Here is a 20,277-nt window from a genome sequence, read left to right on the forward strand (position 1 = left end):
ATGGTGTGGGTCTTTCATGATGTGGGTGCCATTTTGAAGCGGGGGGGGACGTATAAAATCCGGGGGGGGGGGTGGTGTGGTGAAATGAGTGTGTGGCCAGGATGGTGTGGGTCTTTGATGATGTGGGCTGCCTTCGAGTGGGGGTGGTGAAATGAGTGTGTGGCAGGGATGGTGTGGGTCTTTCATGATGTGGGTGCCATTTTGAAGTGGGGGGGGACGTATAAAATCCGGGGGGGGGGTGGTGTGGTGAAATGAGTGTGTGGCCAGGATGGTGTGGGACTTTGATGATGTTGATTGCCATTTTGAAGCGGCGGGGGGGCTGTGAATAACCCGGGGGGCGATGGTGTGGCACTTGGCAACTTGAGAGGCCATTGTGATTGGTGCACTGAGAGTGGCATTGTGATCTCATCATCGGATGCTCCTGGAAAAAAAGGCTGCCTGTGAGAAGCTGCAGTTACCGTTGGCAACGTCCCATTGTGATGTCATTTGTAAATGAGATCCATTGTGATTGGACCTCTGCGAGTGGCATTGTGACATCATCATTGAATTCTGCTGGAAAAAGGCTGTCTGTGAGAAGTGTCTTTTGGCTTTATGGTTAAACTTTAATCATGAATAACTTGCGAAATATAGCATGAAATGTGAAGGGAACCCATTTATAGCGTCGCCCGGGTTAACGCGAGTAATAATCTGTAAACATTTCAACTGTAGCAGGTAATGTTTTGACAAACGTAGAAAAACACATACGGAAACACACACACACATACATACAAGATGAGTGTTTATGCGTATATATAGATAGATGCCATTTAGGAAGAGAAATGTATTGTTCTTCGCCAATCTAACTTACACATGACATCTGACCCAATAGATAGGCATGGGGCTAACTCCAAAATAAACTAGTAAGCCACTCAGTTGTATAGGTATTGGTGAGGCCACCTTTAGAATATTGTGTTCAGTACTGGGTGCCATGTTATAGGAAAGATGTTGTCAAGCTGGAAAGGGTACAGAGAAAATTGACAAGGATGTTGCCAGGACTCGAAGTTCTGAGCTACAGGGAAAGGTTTAGTAGACTGGAACTCTATTCCTTGGAGGGCAGGAGCACGAGGGGTGATCTATAGAGGTGTATAAATATAGAATGTTCCAGTATCCTTCCACACTCTACAGACGCTCAGGTTTGTAGGATAATTGGCTTCAGTAAAGATTGTAGACAGTTCCTAGTGTGTTGGGTGGTGCTAGTGTACGGGGATCGCTGTTCAGCGCAGGCTCGGTGGGATGAAGGGGCTGTTTCTGTGCTGTATCTCTACTAAACCAAATGATCTAACCTGTACAGTCGCCAGCGATCAACCATGTCAAGATGCCAGATATTGACTATTTTTGTGGCTTCATCTTCTGACATGATGTCTGTGAGTTGCAACTGGTGCTTTATCTTTCTTTTCATTTTCGCCATGCTTTCTTTGGTGACCTTTACAAAACAGAAAAAAAGGGACTTGTGAGGTGATCATTTTGTCAAACAATGGCCACACATTTAGTTTATCTTATTATTATTATCACATGTACGGAGATACAATGAAAAGCTTATGGTTGCATGCTATCCAGTAAAAACAAACTGTACAGTAAACCCTTGTTATTACAGATCTCTTTATAGTAGATTTCAGTTATAGAGGATGTATCTGCAAAGCTTCACTGCCAGGCCAGACTGCCTCCCTGACCCCTTTTAGGCCGGGCCGCCAATGCTACTCTTGGCCCGCACAGCCTGTCTGCTCGTTTCTAAGGCGGACCTACCAACCTTCACCACCAGGCTGGGCTGCTGACACCAGCCTTCACCGCCTCTTCAAAGGTCAGACCTATGGCCACAAATGCTGGCCCACACAGTTCCCTCAGCCATTTCATTGTTATCCAGGACAATATTTATTTGCCTGCCCTGCAATACTAAAGCTGATTCTCATCTTATTCTCACAGCAATGTGTGTTTGAAGGACCTCGACCCGAAACGTCACCTATCCATGTTCCCCAGAGATACTGCCTGACCTGCTGAGTTCCCCCAGCACTTGTTGTCCTTTTGTGTTTGAACTCACTATGCTGAACTTGCCTGCCTCCTTTACCAGAGTATAACACTAACAACATTGTATAATTGCTAATTATAATTAGTAATTATACTAATTTGCTGCTAATTAGCGACTACAGTTGCTAATGTAGCTAATTATAGTTGATTATAACTACCCAGCCCCCCCCCCCCCCCACACAACCGGGCATTGGAGGAACAGACCCAACGGGTCTGCACTTGGGTCTAGTATATATTATAACTCTAGAGAGCACATGTAGCCTCTCCCTCTACATGACTTTCCTTAAAGTGCAACATTTTATGTCAGCTGTTTGGCAATGTCCACGACCTACAAATGAATCCAAAAATCATACCTGCCATTCACCACCATCTTGGTTCTTAGACTGGGATTTCAAAGGGGGTGCATCCTCGTTGGGATTGAATGCCAGAAATTGTTTTTCCAACGCAGCCCGGCGTGCACGTGCATTTTGAATTTGTTTCTGCAGGTCATCCTCATCAATCATTCTCTCCGCTTGTATCAGTTCTGCCTCCACAGTCACCTTAATCAGCTCATCATCGTCACCCCCCTCATCAATCAGGTCACTGAGGTTTCCTGCAATCAGCAAAGATTAGCAGGATCAAACTTTTAGTGGGGAAAACAAATTATTTGATAAAACTGAAAAAAAGTTCACTAACCGAGGAGAAAACAACATTGAGAGATGTTTATATGTAGGAAGGAACATGTTTATAATAAATGCATTTAAAGAGTTTCAACAACTTCTATGATTAACATTTTTCTACTTATAATTCTAGAAACACTATTATTTTTAAGTTGTATTTTGATCAGAATTACAATCTTGTTCAAAGTTGGATGTTCTATTTACCTAGGTCTCCCTCAGTAACACTTGAGGCAGTCTCATCCCAGTCATCTTCTGTGGACTGTTGTTGTGTCGCTTTGGTTGCGAAATAAAATTCGTGTGCTGAGGTCAACTTTAACCATTCCAGAATATCATATCTCTTCGATGGATTATATTGAGAGCCCACCTTAAAACATAAATCATCTCCTTATGTTAACACTTAATTTCCCTATCATTTTTCCCCCTGATTCGAGAGGCCATTGGGTCCATGCTGGCTATCAGACATTCACATCCATCCCACTCCACACTTATTCTCCTCTAACCTATTCTCTCTCACATGCCCATCAACTCCACTTTGATTTTCCTACCACACTCGAACACCAGGGACAATTTACTGCAGTCAATTAGTTTTAGTTTAGGTTAGTAATACAGCGTGAAATAGGCACCGAGTCGCTGCCGATCACCCGTTCACACGACTTCCATGTTATTCCACTTTCCTTACGCATTAGGCCAATTAACCTACAAACTCGCACATCTTTGGGATATGGAAGGAAACCGACGCGGTCACCGGGAGAACGTGCAAACTCCACACAAACAGCACCCGAGGTCAGGATCAGACCCGGGTCTCTGGCACTGAGGCAGCAACTCTACCAGCTGTGCCACTGTGCTGCACAGTAGCTCTTCCCACTTGGTCACAGAAAAAACATACAAACTCCACAAAGTTTTCAGTTGTCTCTGTACTGAAAACATACAAACTTTTCATTGTCTCTGTACTGTACACTGCACAATGACAATAAACATTGAATCTGAATCTGAATCTGACATACAACAGCTCCTGAGGTCTGGATCTAACTCTGTGGCTTGAGCTATACGCCACAGCACTACTTGCTGAGCCAGTGTGCCATTCATTAGCAAATATTTTCACTAAAACTGTCATTTAGTGAAATTGGCTTTAGATCCTTTCTTTCTCCAAAGGGTTCATTCAGTTCAGTTTATTGTCACGTGTATCGAGATACAGCGAAAAGCTTTTGTTGCGTGCTACTCAATCAGCAGAAAGACAATACATGATTCCAATTGAGCCATCCACAGTGTACAGATGCATGGGAAGTGAATAACATTTAGTGCAAGATAAACCCAGTTAAGTCCGATCAAAGATAGTCTGAGGTATCTGAGAGGAGATTGAGAAGTAAGAAATGTTGGTGTCGGAGTAGATTTAAAAGTGTGGAGTGATTGTAATGTGTGATTGCAGATCCGCTTTGGTGACTAGCACCTGGGTCAGAAATAGTCACCTGGGTTGGATGCCATCTTAGAAGCATCTTACATAATCACATAGCCATAGATTAACATCCAAATAGCAAAAGAGCTAGATAGATGGCCCTGAGAGAGATAATCACCATCAAACAAGTGAGCAAGATCAGTTTAACACTACGGGTGAACAGTAAGGTGTTCGAGATGTTTTTAACAATGAGATTGGTAATGTATATTTTGACTGAAAAATTATAACTTGGGAAGAGCCAAATTCAAACCTCCGTGCTCAATGGCCTATGTTGGCTCTGAATGGCCAGAGATTTGAACAGGAGGAGGCCAATTCTGGAGTATGGTGTACAATTTTGGTCGCCAAATTATAGGAAAGATGTCAACAAAATAGAGAGAGTACAGGGGAGATTTACTAGAATGTTGCCTGGGTTTCAGCAACTTAGTTACAGAGAAAGGTTGAACGTTAGGTCTTTATTCTTTGGAGCGCAGAAGGTTAAGGTGGGACTTGATAGAGGTCTTTAAAATGATGAGAGGGATAGACAGAGTTGACGTGGATAAGCTTTTCCCACTGAGAGTAGGGAAGATTCAAACAAGAGGACATGATTTGAGAATTAAGGGACAGAAGTTTAGGGATAACATGAGGGGGAACATCTTTACTCAGAGAGTGGTATCTGTGTGGAATGAGCTTCCAGTGAAGGTGGTGGAGGCAGGTTCGATTTTATCATTTAAAAATAAAATTGGATAGGTATATGAACAGGAAAGGAATGGAGAGTTATGTTCTGAGTGTAGGTAGATGGGACTAGGGGAGAATAAGTGTTCGGCACGGACTAGAAGGGCCGAGATGGCCTGTTTCCGTGCTGTAATTGTTATATGGTTATATGGTTACATGTAAAAGTCTGCTTGCAGGATGATACAATTGAAACTTAACGCAATGTCCAAAGGGAGCAAGTGACCCAAAATTTCCTTATGCCACTCTGGTGGGTGTGCTACACCCACTTTATTGTGTCAAGCATCCTGGTCACAATGTTCTATCATGACATTACCTGCAATGGACAGGATTTGCCCATAATAAAAGTCGCAAAAGATCTTTCTTTAGCATTGCAGGGCTAGCAGAAGATATCAGGTAGGCCAAGGGTGACCTCAATCCCAGAAGTAGTGAGGGGTCAGGAGCAGCGTGTGACAATGGAGGATTAGACTAGGAGGAGATTAAGGAAATGGGCACGGTCAGGAGAAAGGACATATTAGAGGAGTAGAACACATGATTGTGTAGCGGTGGAAGTCTGGGCCAGGATACAAGAAGACAGTAATAGTCAGATGTTCAATCAGGATCTAAAGAATATTCTTAGCGCAAGCTATGGGAGCAAACTAAGACAAAGGCTTGAAAGACGCCTCATTTGACAGATGACCAAAGCCTTGGATCCACAGCCATAGAACAAGCGATGGCACGGTGGTGCAGCACCGGAGACCCAGGCTCAATCCTGACCACGGTTGCTGCCTGTACGGAGTTCGTACGTTTCCCCCTCATGACCATGTTGGTTTTTTCCAGGTGGTCCAATTTCCTCCCACATTCCAAAGACGTATAGGTTTGTAGGTTAATTGGCTTTGGTAAGAATTGTAAATTGTTCCTAGTGTGTTGGATAGTGTTAGTGTACGGGGTGATCGCTGGTTGGCATGGACTCGGTGGGCAGAAGGGCCTGTTTCCGTGCTATATCTCTAAATTAAACTAAAGTAGGTGAAATTGAGTCCCTTTTAAATTATTCAGAACCAGACATCAATATTCCTGCTTCAGACATGATTTCATTAAATATTTTATCTTGGATGTTGCTTGTTACCCAAGCAACATCAGAATGTGAAATGTTTAAGTAGAAACTGCAGATGCTGAAAAAAAATCGAAGGTAGACAGAAATGCTGGAGAAACTCAGCGGGTGAGTCAGCATCTATGCTGCGAAGGAATAGGCGACGTTTCGGGTCTGAAGAAGGGTTTCGACCCGAAACGTCGCCTATTCCTTCGCTCCATAGATGCTGCCTCACCCGCTGAGTTTCAACAGCATTTTTGTCTACCTTCAGAATGTGAAATGTACCCTTTGGACATACGCTTCTGAGATGCCCAACAGCTTCTGAGTTTAGAAGCTACATAATTACCAATTGTGATTTAGATAAGATTTCTTGAGGTTTGATTTTTTAACTCTGTGACTTTACAAGAAGTCAATAACTTGATCAATGAATAGTTGTGACTCATAGTTTTGAGTTATTTTGAGTTATCTTGGCTGGTTTGTTGGAAAAACATGTAGTGGAGAATCTGGAAGAGCAGAGAATGGAATTTTGTGTGGATTGAAAATTGCGGAGTGAAATTTGACATGACTGCAGAGTGACGGGGAAAAAAGATGTTGCAAAGTATAAAGGGAGAAGGTGAATGATAATGGAAAATATGTGGCAAAGTATAGGCAGTAATATTTGTCCCCTGGCAACTCAAATGATATTCCTGCTCGTATATGTAGATCTAAATCAGGAGACAGCATTCTCACCTGTAGACTCTTCAAGTGATTCGGTTGAATGTATTCCGATAAGATGCCTAACTTAAGGACTCCCTTTGCACTTGCTTCCAAATACACAGCCAATGATTCAATTTTCAGCTCGATCTCTTCCCTTTCTTCAATCAGCTGCAAGAATAAGGATTTCTGAGGTGAAGACATTTGGATCATAACGTGCAATGTGCTTTTCCCATTCTTTCCGAAATGCCAATGACTTGAATACCCAGCCATCAAGAAAGGAGGTAAATAACAGAAGCATAGAATATATGAGAGGCCATTTGGCCCATCATGCCTCTTCCAAATGAAAACAAATTAACTCAACCTTAATCCCGTCTTTAAAGTCAAATACAATTTAAGTGCACTTTAATTATTATCTAAATGGTGGCCGATTAGGAAAGGGGGAGATGCAACGAGACCTGGGTGTCATGGTACACCAGTCATTGAAAGTAGGCATGCAGGTGCAGCAGGCAGTGATGAAGGCGAATGGTATGTTAGCATTCATAGCAAAAGGATTTGTGTATAGGAGCAGGGAGGTTCTACTGCAGTTGTACAGGGTCTTGGTGAGACCACACCTGGAGCATTGCGTACAGTTTTGGTCTCCTAATCTGAGGAAAGACATTCTTGCCATAGAGGGAGTACAGAGAAGGTTCACCAGACTGATTCCTGGGATGGCAGGACATTCATATGAAGAAGGACTGGATAGACTCGGATTATATTCGCTAGAATTTAGAAGATTGAGGGGGGATCTTATAGAAACGTACAAAATTCTTAAGGGGTTGGACAGGCTAGATGCAGGAAGATTGTTCCCGATGTTGGGGAAGTCCAGAACAAGGGGTCACAGTTTAAGGATAAGGGGGAAATCTTTTAGGACCGAGATGAGGAAAACATTTTTCACACAGAGAGTGGTGAATCTCTGGAATACTCAGTTCCTCCATCTCATTAGATAAACACTCAAAAATGAAACAAATTTGGAGGAGTAAGAAGGAAAAGATTAGGACTAATTGAATATCACTTTCCAAATCCCAACACTAGCACAATGGCTGAATGGTTTCAACCTGTGCTGCAAGATTCTACAAGGTCAACATCTCTCCACACACTGTACTGTACTCCTCTTCTGAAATTCAGTTTCATTTTAGCTATTTAATTTCTTCACTAAAATAAGTACAAGTGTAAACATTTCCTCATCAAACCTACCGTAGGATACATGCATTTCATATACTTGGGGAGATTTCTCCTGAAGGCAGTCTCCTTTCTTAACGCGTGCAAATTAAAATCGGCTAGAATTTTACTGTCGCTCCTTCCTCCAACTCTGACCAGCCCAGTTTCCAGAAAGTTGTGGATTCCTAAAATAACAATATAGTTTCATTAGCACTTTCTTTTGAGCTGGTAGAAGGCAAGTTGTGGAATTGATCATCTACACATTTTGCTGCACTATGATAGTGGAAAATACATGCTTAATTAAATTGTTGCATCCATCCAACATTGAAAAGATGATGAAGCAATCTATACTGTTACTAAAACACTCCTCTTGACCTCTTCCGTTTTTTTATTTATTTTTTAATTTGCGCAAAAATGGTACCGTATATCGCTAGGATTTTTTCACCACCTTATTCACCATTCTCCTCTGCTCCAAGCGCACCAAGTTTTGTTCCGATCAGTGGACTATTACAAATGTTATGACGGTTTTAAAAAATTGTGAGTTCAGCAGATTGGACTTCTCGCCTGTCAGTCACCATGAAGGCAACGCCTCTTACGACACGGGGGCGAGGAGAATAAAGACCTGGAGGCGGAGCTCAGTCCACAAGCCATGCTGATTGAGTCCACAACAGTGGAGGCGAGTCAGCCGTTGTGTGGAATCTTGTCAGCCGCCGTGTGGAGGCGGGGCAGCTGTCGTGTGGAGCTGGGAGGTGTTGTGTGGTGCTGCAGCCAGTGGCTGCTGAGTGCCTCCCCTCCCCCCCCCCCACACCCCCCTTTGCCCCTCCCCGTTCCACCCCACACACCCCTCCCAAACATACAACCCCCCCTCCCCAACACTCCCCATCCCCCACACCATGGTGGAATATTGCATTGGGGAACGGGTTGTGTTGGGGGACCAGGTGTCCCATGTGACTGGGACTCAACGGGCCCCACTTAGTCTAGCATATATATTAAACCCACTAACCTTCCAAAAACTGGTCCAATGCATGATTTGTGTAGCAGACCACCAGTATTGGGGAACCAATCGCGGACTTCCAAATATCTATGTTGGACAGGAGAACGCTGACAATTTTCAGTCCCAAAAATGTCTTTCCTGCAAGGTGAGAATCAAGTCATTAATAAATGATTTTTTTTTCAAACGAATAGGTAGTTAAAACATAGGCTAAGGTAGTTTTCCTGCCTCAAGCCTGATTTTATCAGCAGGAGGGGAGGGGGGGGGGGGGGGTCAGGTATCAAAAATGTGAAGGGTGGCTATCTGATGGGAACAGGTGCTAGCACAACATTTAAGATACATTTGTACAGGTACAATGGATAGAGTAGGTTTAGAGGGTTTGTGTAGAAGGGGCATGTTGGTCGGTGTGGGCAAGTTGGGCCAAAGCCTCTGTTTCCACGCTGTATTAGTTGCTAATCTTGCTCTTTGTTTAGCATATGCTTGCAAAGAGATACATTAGGAGCTAGCACAGAGGAAATAATACAGATGTGAGTGAATGAACTAATGGAAACTGTGTTACCTCAGTGCTCACTAATTGGAGCTTGCTGTTTTTCAAGCAGCAATAATGACACAATAATGAAATATTTTAATACCTCCAGAGAAAGTGCTTTTTTAAATGATTTGACTATATTCAAAGCAAAGAGTTATGGAAACATAGAAAATAGATGCAGGAGTAGGCCATTCGGCCCTTCGAGCCTGCACCGCCATTCAATATGATCATGGCTGATCATCCAACTCAGTATCCTGTACCTGCCTTCTCTCCATACCCCCTGATCCCTTTAGCCACAAGGGCCACATCTAACTCTCTCTTAAATAGAGCCAATGAACTGGCCTCATCTACCTTCTGTGGCAGAGAATTCCAGAGATTCACCACTCTCTGTGTGAAAAATGTTTTTCTCATCTCGGTCCTAAAAGATTTCCCCGTTATCCTTAAACTGTGACCCCTTGTTCTGGACTTCCCCAACATCGGGAACAATCTTCCTGCATCTAGCCTGTCCAACCCCTTAAGAATTTTGTAAGTTTCTATAAGGTCCCCCCTCAATCTTTTAAATTCTAGCGAGTACAAACTGAGTCTATCCAGTCTTTCTTCATATGAAAGTCCTGACATCCCAGGAATCAGTCTGCTGAACCTTCTCTGTACTCCCTCTATGGCAAGAATGTCTTTCCTCAGATCAGACAATTAGTTCAAGTCTACTTTACCTGTTCCTGGAGGCCCCTGGATGATAGCAAGTTCCTTGGTTAAAGCTGTCTGCACAGCCAGCATTTGAGATTCATCTAATTTTAATCTCTCCTTAGAGGGCCATTTTGCAAAGTCAAATACATTGAAATTATTACTCCGGGACAATGGTTCCAGGGTGTAGTTTTGAGAAGTGTGTTTTAGATATTTTGGTTCTGCAATATTAGTCTGGCACTGAACTATGTATTTCTGAAAGGGTATCTCATCGTCTCTGATCTGTTTAAAGCCTTCGAGAACATGGCGATAGGCTTCAAAGTATGCAATTGTTTCAACCATCAGAAAAGAATCCGTCGGTTTTACGTCCACCAAGTCCAGCCGACTGTCTTCCGTGAAGCTGAGTGTGATAATACCGTTCTTCAGTTCCCGAACATTTCTGTGTGCCACTGTTGCAAACAGCATTGTTTCAAAGTTGTCTTTTGAGAGACAAAGTAAAGACCCATACAGTAGCCGCTTGGAGCTCTCCCACTGAACAAACTTTAACGGTTTCACATTAAATCTAACCCGATAGTAGACACCGGTGTGTGTACACATTGGACCCAGGACATGGGCATCAAAATAAATTCTGATGTCATCTGTTTTTCCTTTACGCAAATCCTGTTGGTTACAGCTCAGCAAGTTGGAAATACCCTCTCTTAGAGGCCGAACAAAGTCTTCACGCAGCAGGCGAAATTGTATGTCCAGGTATGTGGCAGTGTCTGGATATTTTTCATTGATTATATTTGGTCTCACAAAAGGCTTGTCGATTAAATGGATGTCAGCATAGGTCGGGTATATTGAAATGTGTCTAAATTCATTCCCCTCAGGTTTCACAAAGTAGGTGTAGGTATCTGACTTCAAGTTCCCATATTGCTGTCTCTCCTGCAAAAAAGCAACCATCTGGTGCAGGTTCTCCAAGCTCTTCTCAGTTTCCTCTGAGACGGGGTATCCAATAGATTGCATGTGGTTAGACGTGGATTGCACTAACGTAGCTAAAAGAGACACTTCCACAAAAGCGCTTGCAGGATAGACAGTGATCAACTGACAGAGCAACTTCAATGTATAACCAAGATATTTAGAAGTCTCCAAATGTGCCTCGGGCAAGACTTCCGTCAGAGCACTCATGATGAATTTTGGCAGGGTGATTTTCAGAAACATGGATTTCTTGATTAGCTCCAGCAGATAATGCAAACTGTGCTGGTTGGATTTGCAATTGAATGTCGCACTAAGAATTTTCAGAAAGAATGCGATCAAGTTTTTTTCAGTATTTTCCTCCTTTAAGAATTCGATGAGCCCACTTATTGGAGAGGCCAACTTCATTACAATGTCCACTGGTGCCATTGCTTCCAGCTGCATGAATTCTTCTTCATCCAGAGTTGCCGGCTCAAGATGATTAGGTTTACTGAATTCCTTAGCAGCTGGTTTAGTGTCCTGGCGCTGATGAGCGTTTCCACGATTCCGTGGAGTCCACGGGCGTTGGTGATGTTGCTGTGAATCATTTTCAGATCTAATCGGAACGTAATTCTTCCCCTTTCCCTGTTGGAAAGGCTGTCTCCCTATAATGACAACATTAAAGAGAAAGTCAAAATATTTTGCATTCACCAATATTTGTAGTCTTTAGTAAGCCACGATGCTCAACATGTCTATTTAGAGAGAGACAGTCCACTCAACTGACAGCACATTCACCAGTTTAATAATCCACTCTCTCCTATTGGTGAAGCAAGTGTAAAATCTACATGATGCAATGAAGCAATTCACAGAGGATTATTAGGCTCAATCTGAGAATTCTATCACTCAGGGAAACAGGACCGAACCATCCTTCCCCAACTAGAGAGCAATCCTGAACCACTATCTACCTCATTGGAGACTCTCGAACTATCTTTGATCGGACTTTACTGGATTTATCTTGCACTAAACTTTGTTACCTTATCATGCATTTGTACACTGAATGTCTCGCTAGTAATTATGTGTTGACTCTCCGCTGATTGGTCAGCACGCAACAAATGGCTGCACGAGACCATCGTTTCAAAGCTTTCCTCCAAGTCACATGGAGTTGTCATCGTTACTTCACCAAGCTAATTCACAATGTCAAATTTCCCTGCCCGTTAATATTAGTTTAGTTTAGAGGTACAGCGTGGAAACAGGCCATTCGGCTCACCTAGTCCGTACTGACCAGCGATCCCTGCACATTAACACTATTATTCACACACTATGGACGAATTTTACATTTACACAAACCTACAAACCTGTACATCTTTGGATTGTGGGAGAAAACCGAATATATCGTAGAAAACCTATGCAGGGCACAGGGAGTACATAGAAACTCCATACTGACATACACCTGTAGTCAGTAGTGAACAAGTGTCTCTGGGGCTGTAAGGCAGCAACTCTACTAATGCGCCACCGTGCCACATTATTCTGGGAACACCTTCACAATATGGACATGTGTTTCAAGAAACCTTCAGCCACAACCTATCCTGGGGCAACCAGATACAAAATATGTATAACCGTACCTTAATTGGTACATGTGACAATAAAATACCTTTGAATACCACATCAGAGCGTGGAAACAGGCCCTTCAGTCCACCTTCTATTGTGGATGTCCCAGCTACACATCCCACCAGCCTGCACTTGGTCCATATCCCTCCAAACCTGTTGTATCATAGAAACATAGAAAATAGGCGCAGGAGTAGGCCATTCGGCCCTTCGAGCCTGCACTGCCATTCAATATGATCATGGCTGATCATCCAACTCAGTATCCTGTACCTGCCTTCTCTCCATACCCCCTGATTCCTTTAGACACAAGGGCCACATTTAACTTCCTCTTAAATATAGCCAATGAACGGACCTCAGCTACCTTCTGTGGCAGAGAATTCCAAAGATCCACCACTCTGTGTGAAAAATGTTTTTCTCATCTCGGTCCTAAAAGATTTCCCCCTTATCCTTAAACTGGGGCCCCTTATTCTGGACTTCCCCGACATCGGGAACAATCTTCCTGCATCTAGCCTGTCCTACCGCTTAAGAATTTTGTAAGTTTCTATAAGATCCCCCCTCAATCTTTTAAATTCTAGCGTGTACAAGCCGAGTCTATCCAGTCTTTCTTCATATGAAAGTCCTGACATCCCAGCAATCAGTCTGGTGAACCTTCTCTGTACTCCCTCTATGGCAAGAATGTCTTTCATGTATCCATGTACCTGTTTAACTGGTTATTAAACGTTGGGATAGTCGCAGCCTCAACTACCTCCTCTGGTGAGGAGATGTCCTGATTTTCCCTCAAAGTTGAAAGCGTAAACTCACACAAGTAGACAATTAGATTAAATGAAATAAAGATCTTTATTTCCCAACAATGGTTCAATGGACACACTCACTCAGTGCACATTCACCAGCTGGAATTCCCTGGGCTCAGTAACTGGCACAGAATCACCAGGCACAGATTTCATGGGCACAAAGCTGGATTCAATGGTATGGATTTCCCAGTCTGAAAGCTGGAATAACTTGAGGTGCAAGCTGCTCTCTTTGATGCCAGGAAGACTCCTAATACACAGCAAGAAAGTCCCATGGCCAATATTCTACTGAGTCAAAGGCTGCACCATAACCTCACTTGTCCACTCATGACTATACCCATCAGCACATCCATTGTAGAAGTCACCGTAAGATTTACCTCAATGCATTACTTCTTTGAAGTGGCAACAGAATCAAGCTCTCATAAGGTCATAAGTGATAGGAGTAGAATTGGGTCATTCAGACCATCAAGTCTACTCTGCCATCCAATCATGGCTGATTTTATTTACCAGTACACATTATAACTTTATAAATATAAATCAAATGAAAAACAAAATTATCAGCAAGGTTAGCATTACCTTTATCCTTGGAAACCTTCCTTTGCTATTGATGGAATGAAGAGGCAGCCATGATCCCAGCATCCTCGCTGCCTAGCGTGGGATTGGCCAATTTGCATCTAACCTCAATGTCAAACGTGCATTCATTGGACAATTACTCAGAAAATTTGAGGTTTTTTTCATATTTCTTAAAAATGTGCAGGTTTTGGTCTTGACGAGTTTCAGGTATGATTTATATAATATTTTTACACAATATGTTAAAAATTCAGGTAGTTCTGTGAGTTGGGTCACAAAACTAAATGAAAGAGCTCCTCGGCCCAGTCTACCTATGATCTTAAGAGGCACAGTTGTTTTCTTACAATAGGAAGATTACATGTAAACAGTTTTTTTCCCCCTCTGTACTGTTTATTCCCCAAGGCAGCTTTTCTCCTGATTGTCAATTTGCAAAGTAACTTTTAAGTGGTTCTCTGGAATATGATAGAAATCAAGTTATAACCTTTATCACCATGTCCCAAGTCATAAAAGGTGCTGTGCCAGTCCCTAGTTTTAAACTGGTTGGCATCCAGAGTTATAGGCCATTGATTCAGGTACAGGAGTTGTAATAATATGTAGCCAGTCACATGAATGGTAACCATGAAACAATTGGATTATTGTAAACATTTCTCTCTTGCACCAAATTCTTGTAAAGGAAATCTGCCATTCTTACCCAGTCTGGCCTATTTGTAAACCCACACATAGTTTAGTCTCAATTGCTTCTCACTTCAGACCAATTATTGATGCTCAAGAACTTCTAGCATTCCTAATTATATTCTCCCATGAACGAATTATAACTTTATAACTTATGTCAAAAATTATCATCATTTTAAATGACCCCACAGATATTCCCCGCGCTCAGACTTCCAAGATACGTTGCATGGCTTCTCTAACCTCGAGGTCTCTGCTGCTTTTCTGTTCCATTCATGGTATTACTTTCTCTGGCAATATCCGACATGGCCATGGGAATTCTCCTGCGAGGTTCAGACTGATCACGGTGCTTGATTCTGTCCTTCGCACATATAGTCTGGGATCCTTTTTGCACATGTTTGAATTGCTGCTGAGGCGGCCTCAGATGCTGCCCGCCTTTTGCTCCTGAAGTTTCAAAAATAAGAGAAAGAGATGGTTTATTACATGGGAAAGAAGGGCCTACTGTAAAGAAGAGTCATCAACACTCTGTGTCTACTTCAGTTTATTCATACGGTACATACATTACTACACTAGCTGTACGTGGTCTGTCACGGGAACTAGAGAGAGAGCAGTGGGTGGGGAGGTTGTAATTATACTTGTGATATGGGGAGTGGTTAGTAGTGGTGAGGTCACTATGTTAAAGGTGCATACACATATCATCTACACCTACTGGGGGATTATTTCAGTGTGTCCTCCATTTAGAAACACTACCTGAAAAGGAAGACATTGGTGGTGCCAAAAGAGCATTGAAATCTGGAGACCCCTCCCACTCAACCCTGAATATTGTTAGTAAATGAAAATTTCAGGCACATGATTGTTGAGTTATTTTAGGTTGATAAGGGCACCAGCTGGTACAGGGGAATGGGGTAAACAGAGCTAAGGCACAGATCAACCAAATTCTGACTAAATGGCAAACAAAGGTTGAGGGTTTGAATGGTTTATTCGTTTTCTCCCATATTGGCCTGAATAAAAAGACAGGAGAGGAAAACCCCACATTTCACAAATAAAATGTCAGGCTGATCCCTTCAGTAAGATACTGGCAACAATACAGAGAGAGAAGGGGTTCACTAAAGCACCTTACTGCATGGAGGTAGATCTCCTGCAAGTTAGCAATGACCTACAGGTTCTAAAACCATGTTAATACTCTTGTGTTCTCATAGTTTACTGTATTACTTAGATAAGCAATATTGGTGCCAGACAAAACTGTTCAGACTTCGGAGATACAGTGCAGAAACAGGCCCTTCAGCCCACCTTACACTCAGGCCCTGCCGGTCAGCGATCACCCCGTACACTATCATAGTCATAAGAGTGATTCAGTGTGGAAACAGGCCTTTCGGCCCAACTTGCCCACACATTTGTTCCACCTGCCCATGTTTGGCCCATACATATCCCTCCAAACCTGTCCTATCCATGTCCCTGTCTAACGGTTTCTTAAATGTTGGGATAGTCCTCAACTTCCTCGTCTGGCAGCTTGTTCCATACATCCACCACCCTTTGCGTGAAAAAGTTACCCCTCAGATTCCTGTTAAATCTTTTCCCCTTCACCTTGCACCTATGTCCTCTGGTCCTCAATCCCCCTACTCTAGGCCAAAGGCTCTGTGCATCTACCCGATCTATTCCTCTCATGATTTTGTACACCTCTGTAAGATCTCCCCTCATTCTCCTGCGCTCCAAGGAATAGAGACTCAACCTCTCCCTATAACTCACACCCTCCAGTCCTGGCAACGTCCTCGTAAATCTTCTCTGAACCTTTTTAAACTTGACAATATCTTTCCTATAACATGGTGCCCAGAACTGAACACAATATTCTAAATGCTGTCTCACCAACGGCTTACACAACTGCAACATGACCTCCCAACTTCTATACTCTCTGATGAAGGCCAAATACTTTTTGACCGCCTTATCTACCTGTGACTCGTCCTTGAAGGAACCATGCACCTGCAGTCCTAGATCCCTCTGCTCTATAACTCCCTAGAGGCCAACCATTTACAGTGCAGTTCCTGCACTTGTTTGACGTCCCAAAATGCAACACCTCACATTTCTCTGTATTAAATTCCATCAACCATTCCTCAGCCCGCCCGGCCAATCGATCCAGATCCTGCTTCAATCTTTCACAACCATCTTCACTATCTGCAAAACCACCCACTTTTGTATCATCAGCAAACTTGCTAATCTTGCCCTGTGTGTTCTGATCCAAATTATTGATGTCGATGACAAACAGTAACGGGCCCAGCACCGATCCCTGAGGCACACCACTAGTCACAGGCCTCCAGTCCGTGAAGCAACCTTCCACCATCGCCGTCTGCTTCCTTCCATGGAGACAATTTGCAAACCATTCAGCTATTTCTCCTTTGAGGTCATGCGATCTAACATTCCAGAGCAGCCTACCATGCAGAACCTTGTCAAACTCCTTACTGAAGTTCATGTACACAACATCTACAACTCTGCCCTCATCTACCACTTTGGTCATGTCTTGTGTGAGACACCACCTTCCACATACAGTGCTGACTATCCTTAATCAGCCCTTGCCCATCCAAATGCCTGCATTACCTATCCCTCAGAATACTCTCTGGTAACTTTCCAACTATAGATGTTAAGCTCACCAGCCTATCCTACATACATACTAGTGGTAATTTACAATTTTTATTTAACCAAAGCCAATTAACCTAAAAACCTGTACGTCCTTGGAGTGTGGGAGGAAACCGTGTGTGGGAGTACCCAGAGAAAACCCACGTGGTCACAGAGAGAATGCATGAACTCCGTACAGGTAGCAACATAGTCAAACCCGGGTCTCTGGTGCTACAAGGCTGTGCCACTGTGCTGCCCTAGTTTGCAGACATTTCACATTTTAGGCTTAAGAACATCTCATTACTTTTGAGTTTCCAGATTGGTTGTTTTAACATTTTGATCTTTCTCCCCATTTTCTCCTGTTATAACATGCCACAAATTATGGTTAATGCTCAATGAAACAAATTATATTTGTTTCAGGATGTTGGTGATGACAGGTGTACAGAAATGGTTTCAGAGCATAAACACCAACCTCTGACACACACGATACAGTGGCTTGCAAAAGTTTTCATACCCCTTGAACTTTTCCACATTTTGTCACGTTACAACCACAAACGTAAATGTATTTTATTGGGATTTTATGTGATAGACCAACACAAAGTGGTGCATAATTGTGAAGTGGAAGGAAAATGATACATGGTTTTCAAATTTTTTTACAAATAAAAAACTGAAAAGTGTGGTGTGCAAAAGTATTCAGCCCACCTGAGTCAATACTTTGTAGAACCACCTTTCACTGCAATTACAGCTGCAAGTCTTTTGGGGTATGTCTCTACCAGCTTTGCACATCTAGAGACTGAAATTTACATTGATACTAAGCCAATTAGCCTGCAAACCTGGACATTATGAATGTGGGAGGAAACCGGAGATAATCCACGCAGGTCACGGGAAGAACGTACAAAAAGCGCCCATAGTCAAGATCGAACCCGGGCCTCTAGCGCTGCAAAGGACCTGTCCCACTAGCATGCGACTCCACGCGGCAAGCGCGACCTAACATGGTCGCTTGAGCCGTACGGCCTCGCGGGGCCGGTCCCACTTCGATCGCCGGGGCCGGTCCCACTTCAATCGCCGGAGCCGTATGGAGTTGTGTGGAGTTGGTCCCGACATCGCGCGGGGCTCTGAAAAACTGACCGTGTTCAAAATTTACGTGCAGCAACGGCCTGCCGGCCCGCAGCCGCCTCGACAACGTACGCACCGCCTCGACGGGCGTGCGCAGCGTCTCGACGCTGTACGTCACGTGCAAACCTCCCGCGGACTTCGCTCGAACTTCACGTCACTCACTCGACCTCCGTGCGGCCCCCGCTTCCGGTTTGGTCGCGCTCGCCGCATGCTGGTGGGACCAGCCCTGTATGGGGATCACTCGACCTCCGCACGACCTCCGCTTCCGGTTTGGTCGCGCTTGCCGCATGCAGGTTGCATGCTCTTGGGACAGGCCATTAAGGCAGCAACTCTATCACTGCACTATTGTGCCGTCTTTAAATGTTGTTGACTTATGCATAATCAGGATGAAGGGTATTGTGAACTCATCTTTAATGCAATGAATTACTCATTTGTCACTCGGAATCATTAATTTTTCCCACATGCAACAGACTGTAGTCTTACCTGCTGATTTTGGCCGAACGCTTTCTTCCTGGGCTTCCTTTGGACCACTTGTTGAATGGGGTGGTTTTCTTTGGTTCCTGGCACCTCCAGGAGCTTGATGCACATGATGAGGTCTTCTCATTTGGCTTCCAGGTGGCTGCACCTTTTGGACCTGGGAACCTAGAATAATACGAGTTTTGTCTTGTTATGTCCGACTGTGGCATGGTAAACAACGACTATTTATTTCCTAAATCAAACTGTCCGGTGTTTGAAAAGGACCGGGATAAAACATATATCTTGCGTTTGTGTGATAGTGGAATGTCATTATTAGAAGTAGCTTCTGTACATTCTTCACATTGAAATCTATGGAAACATTAACATCAGGAGAGATGGAAAATGGGTTGTCAACTCTCTTTACACATACATACAAACTCAAGACCAACCTCTGCTCATCAAATGCAACAGTTTAATGATTAAAAATCTGATAAACAAAAAAAGTATTGCTGTGTATGCAAGTAGATTGTATCAAGGGTGTAATGTTACTTTTCCCAAATAGATTTTGTTTTTAAATAATAAATTAATTATATCGTTCTTGATTTTAAACATATCTTTCCCCTCTGCTGATGCAATGAGAGGTTTCCACTTCTCTGTCTATCGAAGAGGTGCAATTTGAAATACAAGCAAGGCACAGAAACAAGCTATTTTGGCTCACCTCATCCATGTCAACCATGATGCCAACCCATATTAGTTGCCACTATTGGACCCATAACTCCCTAAAACTTTCCTATGCAAATACCTGCCAAAATGCTTTTTGTACCCAACTCTACATCTCCTACTCTGGCAACTCTTTCGATATACATTCACTATCCCCTCTGTGGCAAACAATATCTCTCCTCTCATTCCTTAAACTAGTGCTCTTCAGTTTTAGACACTTGTTCCCTGGGAAGAAGACCCTGACATTAGAGAAAAAAGGTTTAAAAGATTGACAGTGTCTTGGGTTTTTTAATTGCCAACTGAAATACATTTAACAATTCACATGTAAACAAAAGATGAGACCTATCAACCTGAAAATAATATGTACATGTTTGTGGACTGAAGCGTGCTACGTTTTGACAACTTCTTCTTCTTTGTGCGTATGGCGTGCACAGCCTAAAGTTGTAGGACAACTTGTTCCATTTGATCTTATTTGATTGTGCACGCCAGGTTGATTGCATTCGTCGAAACAGGGCGGACCACAGGAAGGTTGCAATCTCCCACCCCGTTTTGACAACTAAGAAACAGATTATTAAATGAATTGGGAATTAAACACAGAAAATGCTGGAAACCACAGCATTTCATGCAGTATCTGTGGAAAGAGAAGCTGAGATATCTTCAAATTAAATCCCTTTCATCCACATTAGAAAAATAATGAGAAATTAGTCAGCAGTCAGTTGCAAGTTGTAAAATGGATCGATCGGACAAGCAGTTAATCTCTGACAGAATG

General features: G+C 43.1%; 1 protein-coding gene across 1 annotated transcript in view; it reads right to left on the reverse strand.

The window, feature by feature from the left end:
• LOC116970055 (NFX1-type zinc finger-containing protein 1-like) overlaps positions 1-18,907 on the reverse strand; it is a 31,245-nt gene extending 12,338 nt beyond the window's left edge. The window contains exons 1-9 of the mRNA XM_033016784.1: positions 18,816-18,907; positions 14,853-15,053; positions 10,074-11,642; positions 8,847-8,975; positions 7,880-8,028; positions 6,680-6,814; positions 2,925-3,084; positions 2,415-2,653; positions 1,323-1,462 (exon numbers count right to left, since the gene is read on the reverse strand). Coding sequence (XP_032872675.1) covers positions 1,323-1,462; positions 2,415-2,653; positions 2,925-3,084; positions 6,680-6,814; positions 7,880-8,028; positions 8,847-8,975; positions 10,074-11,642; positions 14,853-14,922 — 2,591 coding nt within the window. The 5' untranslated portion in view covers positions 14,923-15,053; positions 18,816-18,907. The remainder of the gene's footprint in view (positions 1-1,322; positions 1,463-2,414; positions 2,654-2,924; positions 3,085-6,679; positions 6,815-7,879; positions 8,029-8,846; positions 8,976-10,073; positions 11,643-14,852; positions 15,054-18,815) is intronic.
• Positions 18,908-20,277: the final 1,370 nt, after the last annotated feature.

This window comes from Amblyraja radiata, chromosome 2 (genome assembly GCF_010909765.2).
Source record: "Amblyraja radiata isolate CabotCenter1 chromosome 2, sAmbRad1.1.pri, whole genome shotgun sequence".
NCBI lineage: Eukaryota > Metazoa > Chordata > Chondrichthyes > Rajiformes > Rajidae > Amblyraja > Amblyraja radiata.